Source organism: Pinus tabuliformis, chromosome 8, assembly GCF_031772625.1.
Source record: "Pinus tabuliformis cultivar Carrire ecotype Pingquan chromosome 8, CPIR1, whole genome shotgun sequence".
In the NCBI taxonomy this organism is placed as follows: domain Eukaryota; kingdom Viridiplantae; phylum Streptophyta; class Pinopsida; order Pinales; family Pinaceae; genus Pinus; species Pinus tabuliformis.
The window spans coordinates 1,711,717,377-1,711,732,196 of NC_142294.1; the positions used below are offsets into that span (position 1 = coordinate 1,711,717,377).

The 14,820-nt window shown below is 39.3% G+C and overlaps 1 protein-coding gene across 1 annotated transcript; it reads left to right on the forward strand.

Moving 5' to 3' along the window:
• Window positions 1–13,536: 13,536 nt before the first annotated feature.
• Window positions 13,537–14,196, forward strand: LOC149242854 (protein WEAK CHLOROPLAST MOVEMENT UNDER BLUE LIGHT 1-like). The gene has a single exon (XM_089371043.1). It carries the CDS (start codon window positions 13,537–13,539, stop codon window positions 14,194–14,196), a length of 660 nt encoding a protein of 219 aa, XP_089227169.1.
• The last annotated feature ends 624 nt before the right edge of the window (window positions 14,197–14,820 follow it).

Sequence of the window (14,820 nt, forward strand, 5' to 3'; positions counted from 1 at the left end):
ACTACTACACCACATACTCCTTAGTAGAATGGTGTGGCAGAAAGGAAGAACCCTACAATTGTGGACGCTGTCTCTATGGGTAGATGATGTAACAATGCCTGATGTGGAGGAACCCATGGATCCTATTTATCCACCTGAGCCTCCCTCTTCTAGGAAGAGGCCTTCATGGCTTAGGGGGATACTTGATGATGCTGAAGGACATGCTGCACCCCGAGGAACCTTCTGTGAAAATAAGAAACCTAACAGGTATCAGGAATACCTGACCATCATTATACAAAATGAGCCTTCATCATTCTTAGATGCCATCAAGCATCAAATATGGAAGGATGCTATGACATAAGAACATGAGTTTATTATGAAAAATGATGTCTGGGAAGTAGTTCCCAGACCCTCGGACGAGAAAGTTGTCACTTCTAAATGGATTTACAAGATAAAGCATGCCGTAGATGGAAGTACGGAAAAGTATAAGGCTCGTTTTGTTGCTCGTGGTTTCTCCCAGAAGGAAGGTATAGACTATGATGAGATATTTGCACCTGTTGCCAGATATACGACCATCCGCTCGATCATAGCCCTTGCCGCTTCACAAGGATGGAACCTACATCAGATGGATGTCAATACCGTATTCTTGCACGGTTCGATCAAAGAAGAGGTCTATGTGGAGCAACCCAAAGGATTTGAGATTTATGATTGAAAATCTCATGTATGCAGGTTGAAGAAGGCTCTCTATGGGCTGAAGCAAGCATCCCAAGCATGGTATGAGAGGATCGATAGCTACTTGATGAAGTTGGGATTCACTAGGAGTGAAGCTGATCCTAACCTTTACTTTAAGGTTGAAGATGACAAGCCTCTCATACTGGTGTTGTATGTGGATGACCTCTTTCTAACAGGTGCAAACCCTCTCATTCACAAATGTAAGAGGGATATGGCTTCTGAATTTGAAATGAAGGACCAAGGACTTGAAGTGTGGCAGAGGCCAAGGGAAATTTTCCTATCTCAAGGAAAATATGTGGTAAATATATTGGAAAGATTCGGTATGATGGACTGCAAGCCTGTGACTACTTCGAGGATCTTAACTTTTAGAAGTTATATGGTAGTGATGTCGGACCAGACTTGGGAAATGCCTCTGAGTTTCAAAAACTCATTCGCATTGATGTTCTTGGTGAACCTCCGTTCGAACATATGTTTTGCAGTTAGCATTGTTTGAGCTCATATTTGGTTGAGCCTCACTGGATTGATGCCAGGAATCTTCTGAGATGTCTTCAGGACACAATCTCTCATGGATTAAGATACACTGCTGGAGTTGTGAGACTACTCGGATATACTAATGTTGACTGGGTAGGCAGTGTGGTGGACTGTAAGAGCACTTCCGGGTACTGTTTCACCTTTGGATCTACTTCGATATCCGGGATGAGCAGGAAGTAGAAGTTGGTGGCTTTGAGCACTGCCGAAGCAGGATATATTGTTACTAGCATAACCTCGTGTGAGGAAGTCTGGTTGCGAAAGCTCTTCAGTGAGCTGTTTGGATTTACATTGGATACCACTGTGGTTCTCTGTAACAACCAGATGTGGGATTTGATTATTGAGGAATCCCATTTTCGTCAGTTGCTCCAGCAGATAGACATCATCTGGGATATGGTAAGTCGATGAGCAAGGAAGCTCCATCACATTAAGATGATGTACAGGTTGATATACATTGTCAAAGCCCCGAGGAAAGATCTAATCTGTGATTTTCCCAAACGACTTGGAATCGTCAAGAAACCCTTGTACAAGGGTCCTGCATATTGCATACGTTGAGCTCTGGGAGCTTTGAGGGCTTGCAGTTCTGACTGGAGCAACATACAACCACAAGGTGACTCACCCTCCCCTGGTGGTGCGCGCTGGAACAAGATGATTCGCTCTCTTGTGGGACAATATGATTCGCTCTCTTGTGGAACAGGATGATTCACTCTCCTGTGTAGCAGGATGATTAGTTCTCCTCTGAGGCCTGGATTGATGTGTTCTCCATGGAAATTGTAGCAAGATTGATGTGTTCTCCTGTGAGGATAGGATTGATTAGTTCTCCTATCAAGGCATCCTACCCATGCAGTCTGGGACTCATGGGAAGTACCTCTCATCTGATCAATGAGCAGGGAAATGAAGTTAGGTACCATAGTAGTACCGACGGACGCATCGTTGTAACTACCGTACTCCCTACGCTAGGATGACCTCCATTGATCTGGGATCAATGATACTGGTCTGGGACCAGTGGTAGGAGTTGTACCATACTATGACACTGACTTCGGGTCGGTTGAGACTGGTCTGGGATCAGTGGTACATACTCTGAGACTGACTTTGAGTTAGTGGAGGATGATATTGGTCTGGGACCATTGGAGTTGTACTCCTTATGACGCTGACTTTCGGATGGTTGAGACTGGTCTAGGACCAGTGGTACATACTCTGAGACTGACTTTGAGTCAGTATGATACATCCTCGGTCATTTCTTCTTCTTCATAATTCAGACAAAAGCAGAGTAGAACAGAACAATGCAAGAGCAGAGGAGAACAGAACGAAACAGTACAGATCAATGCAGGGCAGAACAAGACAAAGCAGAACAGGAAAAATAGAGCAGAGCAAGGCAACGGTCAGGCTGTACAAGGCAGTGCATTTGATGGATGAATAGTAACGACCGATAGACAGATTGCAGATAAAGTTCTCCATGGTTGAGAGGGAGTGTTAAAATTGGCAACCAGGGAAAAACTTCATGTGGGTCATCTTATTCATGGATGATAATATTTTTATTAGATTCCTCTCGTCGAGAGGTGTAGGATTGATATAAAGATCATCGGATTCCGATAAGTATTCATGGAGATATGAATTTATTTTGTTTATGGAATTATTATCAAGCCGACCTACAACTCATGTAGGCTCAGAAGCCCAACAGTCGCATCTATTAACCCACCAACGTTGTGTATAAATATAAGAGGACTTTTCCTCATTTGGAGTCACTCATCTCATCACATCTCTCTCTCTCTACTGCACAGATATGAGTCTCTTCTCTACTGCGCTGAAATGGATCTCTCTCTCACACACATGTGAAGCCGGAAGCTATTGAATTTGAAGCTGCAACTGCAGAAGTAGAGATTGAATTCCGTGGCCTAGAATATATCCTCTTTGGAACTGCACTGTAGTTTCATCTGAACCTCCTTTGAATGCCGCAACTTTTGGTGGTGGAATGAAGTCAATCCGACGAACGGTTTGCAAGATATCGACTGCCCTAGTTTGAAGCCGGAAACTGCTGAAACTGAAGCTGCAACTGCAGAAGTAAAGATTGACTTGCGTGGCCTAGAAGATCTCCTCATCTGAACTACGCTATAGGTTCATCTGAACCTCCTCTAGAAGCTCAAACTATTGGTGGTGGAATGAAGTCAATCCGACGGTCGGTTTGTGAGATATGGTCTGCCCTAGTTTGATAATGAAGCCGCTAATGCTGATGCTATTGATCTAGGGTTTGCTACTGCTGATATGAATCAGATTTATTGTACTATTTCTCTCTGCTGAATTATTGATGATAAAAGAAGATTTGATCAAAGGGTTTCCCCACACATTGTGGGGTTTGTCCCTGGCTAGCCGCCACATCTTGTGTCTCTTGTCTTGGCTTGTTTTCTGTCGATCGTTTAATATTCTATCTGCACTTTACTTTATGTACATGTGATTGCTAATCGGTGGAATATAATAAGAAAAAGAAGTAAACTGTTATAAGCATAGAACATACCATAACTTATCATATCCCAGATAAGGCAGTATTTGATGTCTATCTGCTGGAGCAATTGTCGAATACGAGATTCCTCAATAATCGAATCCCACCTCTAGTTGTCATAGAGAATCACAGTGGTATTCATCATGTGTACAAACAGCTCACTGAAGAGATTCAACAACCAGACTACCTCACAGAAGGCCATACTATCAGTAATGTACTCTACCTTGGTGGTGCTCAGAGTCACCAACTTCTACTTCTTGCTCATCCAGCATATCAAGGCAAATTGCAAAAAGAAACAGCACTGAGAAGAGCTCTAGTGATCCTCCATACTGCCTGCCCACTCATCATTCGAATAATCATGTGGTTTCATATTTCTAGCAGTGTATCTCAATTCATGAGAGATTGTGCCCTGAAGATATCTTAGAAGATTCTTGGCACCAATCTAGTGAGGCTCAACCAAATATGAGCTCACCATGCTAATTGTAACACATATGTCCGAACGGAGGTTCTCCAAGAACATCAACGCAAATGAGTTTATGAAACTCAGAGGCATTTCCCAAATCAGGTCCGACATCACTACCATATAACTTCTTGAAAGTTAAGATCCTCGAGGTAGTCACAGGCTCCACATTCAGAATCCAACTCCCTCTGTCTCCTATAAATGAGAGGGTCTGCACCTGTCAAACATAGGTGCCGGTACGAGAGGTTTATCATCCACAACCTTCGAGTAATGGTTTGGATCGGTTCACTCCTAGTGAATCTCAGCTGCATTAGACAGCTATCAATCCTCTCATACTATGCCCGAGGTGTTTTGCTTCAAGCCATAAAGGGCTTTCTATCACCTGCATGCATGAGATTCCCGATCATGAATCAAACTCCTCGGGTTGTTCCAAACCTATGGACTTGCTGCATGAGGGGAATGGTCCCCTTATAATATTTTCCTTCGGTACATTTCAAACATGTACCTTCATGCTCCTTTTTGAATTCAGGCATCCTAGTCACCATCTGACTCACAGACCTCTGGTGCTGAGTCAATGGACATGGTCCCCAGTGGATTTCCTGCAACTTGATACAACCCTGAACTCAAAAACATCTTTGAAAGATCTATTTTCAAACACGTACCTTTCCATCGATAAGTGTCACCCTGTAACCTTTGAATTCCATTTCGGAGATGGACACCAGGTTCTTCTTGCGATCAGGTACATAAAATAGATTCTGGGGTTCCTTGCTTTCGTGGAAGAGTTGACCATTTCCTTGATGACCTGCATTACCAGTCATTCCTTTAATCACGGAAGATGTCCCAGGAATGATTGTTATCTTCATCAAGAGATGTGTCTCTGCCATTCGTATACTCCTTTGCATAACGGCTGAACTTATTTCAACAAGGCATTCGCCTTTCCTTCCACCCTTAGATCCGAACTTCCCAATGAAGTGATCTTTTAGATGGGCCATCAGAAACTTCCGCTCCGCCATTCTGATAACATTCGCCGGTTCAACTTCTCCTTCGTGAATGAGAAGTGGGATAATGATCCCATTAATCCATCTGTCTTATCCCAACTGTCTTCGGTGATTGCTCTTTCACTCTTTCTTGGGCATTGTCTTCACCTCAGCTCTGGTACCATGTTAAGATTAGGTATGTTCTATGCTAGAGAAATTTATTTACATTTTCACAGTTAGCAATCACATCAGCATTACGATGAACCGCAGATAGAACATAAATATAAAAAGCAGAAGACAAGCCAAGACAAGAGGACACAAAATATGGTGCGAGCCAGGGAAAAACCCCACAATGTGTGGGGAAACCCTTTGATCAAATCTTCTTCTGTCTTCAATGTTCAGCAGAGAAAGTGAGAGAGAGAGAGATAATACATTTACATCAGAAGTCAATACTTAGACTTATCTAGATCTGAGCATAGATCATCTCCTACAATGATGATACATGAGATCAGTTGAAGACATTTCGCTTCAACTGATTCTCCTGGTGACGGCTTAACCTATCCATTTCGTTTCTCTGCTACAACTTACCATGCAGCACGATCATGCTGCTCATGATTGATGTGCTGCCCATACATCAAGTTGTCCATGACCTCATACTTCAAGCTGCCCATGTGTCGTGCTGCTTCATGATTTCATCATACTGCCCATACTTATGATTACATTTATCATGATACTGTCCATGCTCCATGTATCATACATCATGCTGCTCATAAGGCTACCCATCATGCTGCTCATAATGCTGCCCATGCTGACCTTCTATTCCTTCATTATGGAGTTCATACAATTATCAACCTTAGCTGCTTGCTATGGCTTGCAACCTAGCAAAGCAACTAGGCTATCCTCCATGTAGTTCCATTAATTGTTGCCCTTCAAAGATGACAGCGTATATGTATGCCCAAATCATACATCATGCTACCTTGACTGCATCATTTATGCCTGTGTATATATATATGTTGAACAGCGTGTAGTATAGCCTACGTATATATATGTTCTGAATGTTGCGATGTGTCATTTCCTCCATTGCAACTTCATCATGTGACTGCGTTCCATATAACTATGTTCCACTGACTATGTTTATCCCTAGACTGCATGTCGCTGAGTTAGGTTAATGCCATGACTGCATTCACCATTGGCTGCGTATGAGTCATGACTCTTCATGTCCTTGTGGAACATTTCTTCATGCTGTGCATAGTCTCCATTGCTGCATATATGCTAATGCTTCCATGACAGCGTATGATCATGTACAATGTCAGTGGCTCCTAGATCTGCGTATATATATCTTCATTATTGAACAGCATATCATCATGTACATCATAGGTGTCTCCCGGATCAGCGTATATCTCTTGCATGAAGATCCTTCTATCATTTAAACTCCACGAGAGAAGCTATCACCAGTATTTGATCACCACCTTCCAGGGGAAATTCTCCATTCACCATAAGTCTCTCAACGCCCATATTGAGGTTAAGACTTCCATCCATTGGGAATGGGACCAAGCTATCGGCAATCAACCAACAAGCATTTCTCCATTCATCGTAAGTCTGTCAATGTCCATATTGAGGTCAAGACTTCCATCCGTTGGGAATGGGACGAAGCTACTGGCAATCAACCAGCAAGCATTTCTCCATTCATCGTAAGTCTGTCAATGCCCATATTGAGGTTAAGACTTCCATCCGTTGGGAATGGGACCAAGCTACCAGCAATCAACCAACAAGCATTTCTCCATTCATCGTAAGTCTGTCAATGCCCATATTGAGGTTAAGACTTCCATCCGTTGGGAATGGGACCAAGCTACCGGCAATCAACCAACAAGAATTTCTCCATTCATCGTAAGTCTGTCAATGCCCATATTGAGGTTAAGACTTCCATCCGTTGGGAATGGGACCAAGCTACCGGCAATAAGCCAACAAGAATTACGTTTAACTGACTAAAGAAACCTGCAGTAAATAGAGAGAACTGGACAAAAGCCCGTAACAATCATCTGGAGAAGCCTCAAGGTCTGCACAAAAGCAGTATTCGGCATGACGTGCATCTTTTCTCAGGATAAAGAGATGATAAGCTTGGAATCTGATGCAAACCCACCATCCCTCCCTCCATTAACAAGATAGGGTTTCAATTGTAGATCCAAGAACAGTCGATGGCATGCGAAAGCCACCCTGGTGCCTATCGCACCCATCAAATCCTGGATCGACATTCTAGATGCTACAGCGGAGGTAAGTTATAGTCGATCAGTGTTGCCTTTATTCAAAGATGACTGCATTCTCCATTAGGGCATCATAGATATTAGGGCACTCCTTTTAGATCTCTTTCTCCATCAAACCCAAAACAGGATGAAGAGAGATTCCGAAAGTGAGTGTGAAGAATGACTTAAAGTCTTCTTCTATTTATACTCAAATGTATATAATGAATAGTCATGACGTTTTTGCTTCTAGAGCCTACATAAGAGCTGGTCAGCTTGAAAATAATTACATAAACAAAATAAATTCATATCTCCATAAATACTTATCGGAATCGGATGATCTTTGGATCAATCCTACACCTCTCGACGAGAGGGTTCCAATAAAAATATCAGCTGCCATAAATAAGTCGACCCACATGGAGTTTGGCCCTAGTTGCCAATTTAACGATTTCTAATTGAAATCGTTCCAAGCAAAAAGATTAATGTAAAAGAAGGCTTGCAGTATGTAAAATTGTGAAGAATTTTGCATGGATTATTCAGCAAGGTCATTCATGGATTTTTCTTTAAATAAATAGAATCATCAATTGAAGCAACATTCCTCTCTACTCATAGTTTAAGGCTTTGCAATTTTTTTTTTCATTCCTTGGACTGGTTCTTCTAGGGGTGAAATTTGTGGATTAAAATCTACATCACACAGACATAAGCCAAAAACTATAGTTTCTTCTTGAAGGTGTAATTTTCAATAGAAGACAATTGTATGCATGTGATTTGGCTAAAATGGCACCAAGACTCACGTCCACAATCTCTTGAAAGATTTACCTGGGATTTGCTCAACCTTGTGGTTGAAGCCATTTTTTGGCATGCCATATGTAACCTTAGATGTTAATGCTTTGTTGCAACTATTTGTAGGAAACTTGGTAATGAATACTTCTAACAACTAGGATAGCGAGTCTCTACATAGGTTGAGTTTAGTAGTGAATGCATTTATTCAAGTCATCTCCCTCGTCCTTTATGTCCCACGACACTCACTGCCCTGAGCTGGCCCTGACTAACCTGCCAACACTATCATAAGGCCTAAGGTGCCCTTAATGATGAAGTCTAGGCCTGATTTCAGACATTTCAAACCATATTTTGGAGGATCTAGAAACTAAAAGTCCTCTATCTAATAGCCTTCGCTATTAAATAGAGGACTTTTAGTTTATAGCTCCTCCAAAAGATGGATTAAAAGGTCTAAAATCAGGCCTACACTTCATCATTAAGGGCACCTTAGGCCTTATGATAGTGTTGGCAGGCTAGTCAGGGCCAGCTCAGGGTAGTGAGTGTCGTGGGACATAAAGGACGATGGAGATGGCTTGAATAAATGCATTCACTACTAAACTCAACCCAGGCAGAGATCTACAATCGTAGTTGTTAGAATCATTCATTACCAAGTGTCTTACGAATAGTTGCAATCAAGCATTAACATCTGAGGTTACATATGGAATGCCAAAATATGGCTTCAACATTATGAAGTGACTTACTTATTTATCATTTTATGTTTTTTATTCTTCATGCAATGAAATATGTTATATAATGCAACAATTATTCACAATCTAAACCTTTAAACTAGCAAGGACAAACGACATTTACCCTAGTCTTATTTTTTACCTCAATCTTTTGAATCTTCCTGTATAAATGGTCACCAATAATGGAATCATCCTCATACCTTAAAATCAATCCAACATATAAGTATTAGAATCGATTTCTCACAAATTCCTAGAAAAATCAAATAAAGAATACAACACGATGAACACATCAATTATAACAATAGTAAATACTCAAATAAAAAGACCTAGAATGAACCAAAAAGAAGCAAAATTACAGGGTTGACACAACAAGCTCTAGAGCTATGGCTCTTTAATACCACTTGTTATGATCCTTCCTATGGTCCCACTCAACAAAGCAAGCACCCACATACTTAAAATTTCGTTTCTTTTGTGCAATCTATTTCGAGAAACTCCACCTTATAACAATTAAGGCTTAGGGTATAAGTTCTAAAACTGTAACAAATGAACTCATAATAAGGCTAAGATGGCCTTAAAATCATGAGAATCGCAATAGTCTATAAACAAGAATGCAACATCAAAGACTCCATAATATCTACAGCTTTACCAGTAGGAAGTTCCATGTGAATCCCCCTCGATCCGCTCATTACAAAATGTTGAGATTTGAACTCCATGCTTAAGAGAACTATAGATATGGAGTTGAATATCCTCTTGCTATCATGTATGAAAGGCCAAAAGATAATGGTCACATTAATTAGTTGTTCTTAGAAAGATTAAATGTAAGAAAAATATGCAACTAAAGAGAATCTGAAAAAACATGGATATAGATGTAATGGTTTGCAAGTATTGGCACCACCAAACAAGCACCTAATGATTTTTTTGACTGCAAAAATAGAGATCTTGTTATCTATGAACTATTTTGGAAGCAATATGACAGAACTGCGATGTTGATCATGAGGCAACTAAGAACAATTTTACCTAGGAAAAATGCAATTTTATTTAAAAATATATATTATCACCAAAAGAACACTAAAGGTAAAATATCATCAAATTCATGCTTTTCTTTAAACTTGGTCACATCATATGACGAATGGAACCATTGCATTTTGATGATACCACCAAAATAGAAATGTAAATATGTTTTCTATCTTAACCCGAATCTCACATAGTGCTTTCAAAATCAATGCCCGGGAACCAGGATCAAGCTACTTGTATGCTATGTTCTCCTCTCTACACAAGAAGGGAAGCCTCAGATCACAGACAAATAAAATCCATACAGGCACAAAAATATTTGAGGCTTAAACACTCACCCACGGGCTACAATAACTAGAAATTCCCCTTCAGCTACCTATATATGAATGTAAATAAGCTAGTTCAATCACAACACATTTAAAAATTTGATTGCATTCAATGTGGAATAACAGATTCTAGAACTATGTTGTTGAACTACAATGATCTTGTCCTATTGTTATAACCTACCTGGTGCCAGCGATCCTTAATCGTCTTACATAATGTAGACACCCACATGTCACGCCCAACGGAATTTCTGATTATACGAGGAATCGCCTGCAAAACAAATAACTACAGGTTGAGATGTATTTCAATTGATATGTTCAAATGATCTTATTAAAATCTGCATTAATAAGAAATAACTTCCCAAAACATATTGATTCTCTACCCTTCCAACCATGTTCCTAAATCATTCCAAACATAGCCAAACAAAAGAATAGGTCATAAACAACCACATCCTCTTGTTCTCTTGTAGCTTTTCTCCTTCACACTACATGTCTATAATAGTCTTTCCAGAATTCAGACTCATTTTCTCCAAAGATTCCATATTGTGGATTCTCTCATTGCAAGTAGTCCTGAGTTCTAGCCTGGAAACCCATATTTAAACATTCACAAACAGTTCCCTTCCCCATTCTGATCACGCATACACCTAGCTTATATGGACTGAATTCTCTTCTTTAAATTCCATGCTTCACATATCAATAAGAGATTATGTCAACCCAAAGAACTATCAAGAGCTACCACTAGTGACAATGACTAGCAGTAAAGAAAAAATAAGACATACAAAGATTGAAAAACATCTATTCCCATTGATACCGTAAACTTAGGGAGAAGTCTAATGAAATGGCCTTTCAAAGCAACAAAATTCTTTCAATCCAAGTGTGTCATTAAGTTAGATTTTCCTATGGAGGAATCTGGAAACCTGTTAACATAAAGCTTTCTAGAACTCTGAAAATTCTAGAAATAGATTTGTGTATGGCATGGGGATATTTTGATGGTGTCAAGGATCCCCACGTATGTGTGAAGTAGGGGACAACCCATTCTTGAACGAAAATCATTTTATTTCTTTCAAACCTTTTGTTGGGCAAGGGACTAACAATCAAGAAAAATGTATGCTTCACTATTGCATCTATAACATACCCAGCACCCTCTGTCAACCATTGAGGATAGGGGGTACTTCTGAATTTTACATTTTTTTCATTTTTCTATACTACTCTGATATCAATTTCTGCACTGCCCTTCCATGAATATAATAATGCATGTGACAAGAAGGCATATGCAAATATAAGCAGAATGGAATACACTTTGATGATAAATACCTATAGGATATTTGTATATGATCAAGCTGGTGGCTTCTACATATAAGACTATGTGTTAACAGTTGTAATGATACCAATCTATGCACTTAGTCTTATGGAATAATCATGACCTTGTTGAATAGTACTAATACTTATTACATTGTGTGTAAGCCATCTATATGGGTATTTATCATCGGTCAATAACAGTAAGCTTGTGACACAATTATGGTAGCATATTAGAGTAGCCATAGTCATGGGATTAGTATCCTTATGAATGATAGTATAGTTCAAGTTCAATACACTTAGCTCAATCATGCCCTATTTCTTTACCACTATAAGCATCGAGTACACTAGTTTCCATAATTAATGATCTTCACAACCCACAACCTGTATTCACAAGTTTGTACATAGTTAACATAGCTATAACCTTGACAATATGGATAAGCTATATTAGGTGATCACACTATCTATTAGTATAAGCCTTTCTATTAAGCCCATATAAGGTGACACTATTGATTGTGGTTGGTATTACTGTTATTAACACTTTTACTGGAATGGAGCTTGTATCTTATAGATAAGCAATCACTTCATACTATTCATGTAACTTGTAATACGATAGTTATGAGTGAATAAAATTATGACTCTAAAGAAGAACTTCAAGAAAGATGTATTTTCTTCAACATTATTTCTTGCAACTATTCTAATTGACTTACAAGATGAGATTCTAGACTTTATATTAGGTGGTACAAAATAACACAAAAACTGTATGTACAGAGACGCCAGTATGTAGCAGCCGAGCTTCAAAAGATGGAGGAAGAGCTTACAGAACTGAAAGGACTTTTGATTGCAACAAAATATGAAAAATCACAGGCTATATTCGAGATGGAAAAAATGATGTGACTCATAAAGGAATTAACATTAAATTTGGAGGGTGCTAACACTTTAGAAAGGCAAGTAACTGTTGATTCTGAATTTGCAAGGCTAGGAGTTGTGGAGAAGGAAAATGCTGATTTGGATGAAGAAAATATGATTATGAAGACACTGGTAGAGGTTGAAAAGGAAAGAAATGCATCAGTAATCTTAGAACTACAAGCTGTCAAATAGGAGCTTGAGCATGATATTTCAGAATACTTATGTCCAGTTAAATTGAGGGACATTACTCCTGAAAATGCAATCAATGCATTGGTAGCTTCTGAAGAGGTGCAGAAACAGTCAGATGCACTAGCCATAGAATTTATAACCACAAAGAATTTATTGGATAAGCTCAGAGCTTATATATGGAAACAAAAGAAAAGCAACATGCTGTAGCTATGGCCAAAGACGAAGAGTATGAGGAGAAGGGGAAAAAAATAGAGCATGTCAACCAAGAACTAATTAGGCTGAATCATGAAGTAGTTCTTGTTAAGGATTTGATGTTAAAGCTGGATGCCTCGTCGTCTTTATTGCATAGATTGAAACTAGAATTAACAGCTGTTAAAGAGTTAGAACTTAAACTAGGAGTGGATATGCATGTAGTTGAAAATGCTCTCTCTAAAACATTGGATGACCTAGATCTTGCAAAGAGTCAAGAGGTTAAAAGAGCTAAAGTTGAATATATAACTCTAGTAGAACTAGGGAAGATGAGAGAAAATATAAACAAAGCCACACAGGAGGTAACTTATTTAGCAACTTCCATTGAGCCACTCAAAGAAGAGTTGGAGAGGGAAAGTGAAATTCTAGAAGAAACATGGGAAAGGGTAGCAAAGTCTTATGCAGTAGTTGCTTCTCTGGAGGCTGAATTGAATCAAACAAGACAAACAATTAAATCGGCCAGATGGAAAGAGGAAATCCAAGGAAGCTATGGCAAAGCTTTACAGCGAGCAGCTACGGAGGGTGCTAAAGACAAGATTGAAGATGAAGCAGCTAGAGAGGATATGCATAAAGCAAAGGAAGAAGTTACACAATCAAATGTTGGTACTAAAATTGTATAGAGTAGGCTACAAGCAGCTATAAAAATGGCAGAAGCAGCTTGGGCATCAAAAGTATTGTCTCTTGCTAGGATTGAGGATATGAATCAGAGTGAGTCAATTGTTGGATATTATGAGGCCAGGACTCTATCAGTTACACTTTCACTTAATGAGTACTTTTCACTGACCAATCAGGCACGTGAAGCTGAGGAACTTGCTGACAAGTGGGTGGCAGCTGTTGTAGCCCAAATAGATGAAACTAAGGATAGTGAATGGGAAATATTGAAGAGATTGGAAGAAGAAAATAAAGAGATAATAGCAAAGAGGGAGGCTCTTCAAGTTTCCTTACAGAAGGCAAAGAGGGAAAATGCAGTGAAATTGATAGTTGAGGATCAGCTTAGAAGATGGAGAGCACAAAATGGACAGCATAGAAAAGTTGGTGATTTAGCTATCGCATCGAAGAGATATGGTGCACCACACAACCGAGTCACTAATTGGAAAAACCATGCATATTCTGATCTAAATCATCTGGACAATAGAAATGAGCAAGAGAATATTCCCGTCATGCCAATAACATCATTGGGGGAGGTGTTGAACATGAAAGTTTCCATGGAAAATAAGTTTGATGAAAGGCCTTTAGATAAGTCACTTGTGTCTATGAGAAGGAAGTTCCGGTTTCCACAGTTTTCATTATCTATGGGAAAGTAGAAAAAACATCCATTGAAATAAATGACAGTTTGCCTATTTTGGAAGCAAAGTTGGGCTACTTATATTTAATTCGCTGCATGGTCCATTAAGGTCACTGGGTTTTTCATCTGGTCACAGATGCAATTTTAGTAAAAATGGGAAGGTAACAACTTTTTCTTGCAGAGACAAGCTTTTCCTATTTCTAAAAGATGCAAAGATTTTCCTTAAATACTTTGATATCAGTCATGAAAACGTCTATATGTTATACATTTGTCATCTCATTGATTCATGACAGATCATGCAAAATTTTGATATATTACTCTGTAAACATGGCACAATGAATTTGTGTGTGATATTCAATTGCAAGATATTTATGCAAGTCTGTATTTGGTCAAGTGTGATATAACCCTTTCCAAAGGAGAGCATCAACTAGCAAAAAAGAAAATTAAGGCAAGGAAATTTTGCAGTGGGATATGTCTGTTCCTAGTTCTGATATGTGTCATTTGGGCTCCTATGTTGGTATATATATACTTCCCTATTTTTTCTTGTTAACACATTGAAGTTTTATGTGGGGAAGAATTTTACCTCATTCATAAGGCACCAAAGGATGGCCCTATTGAATCTACTAATGTAACACTATTCTTA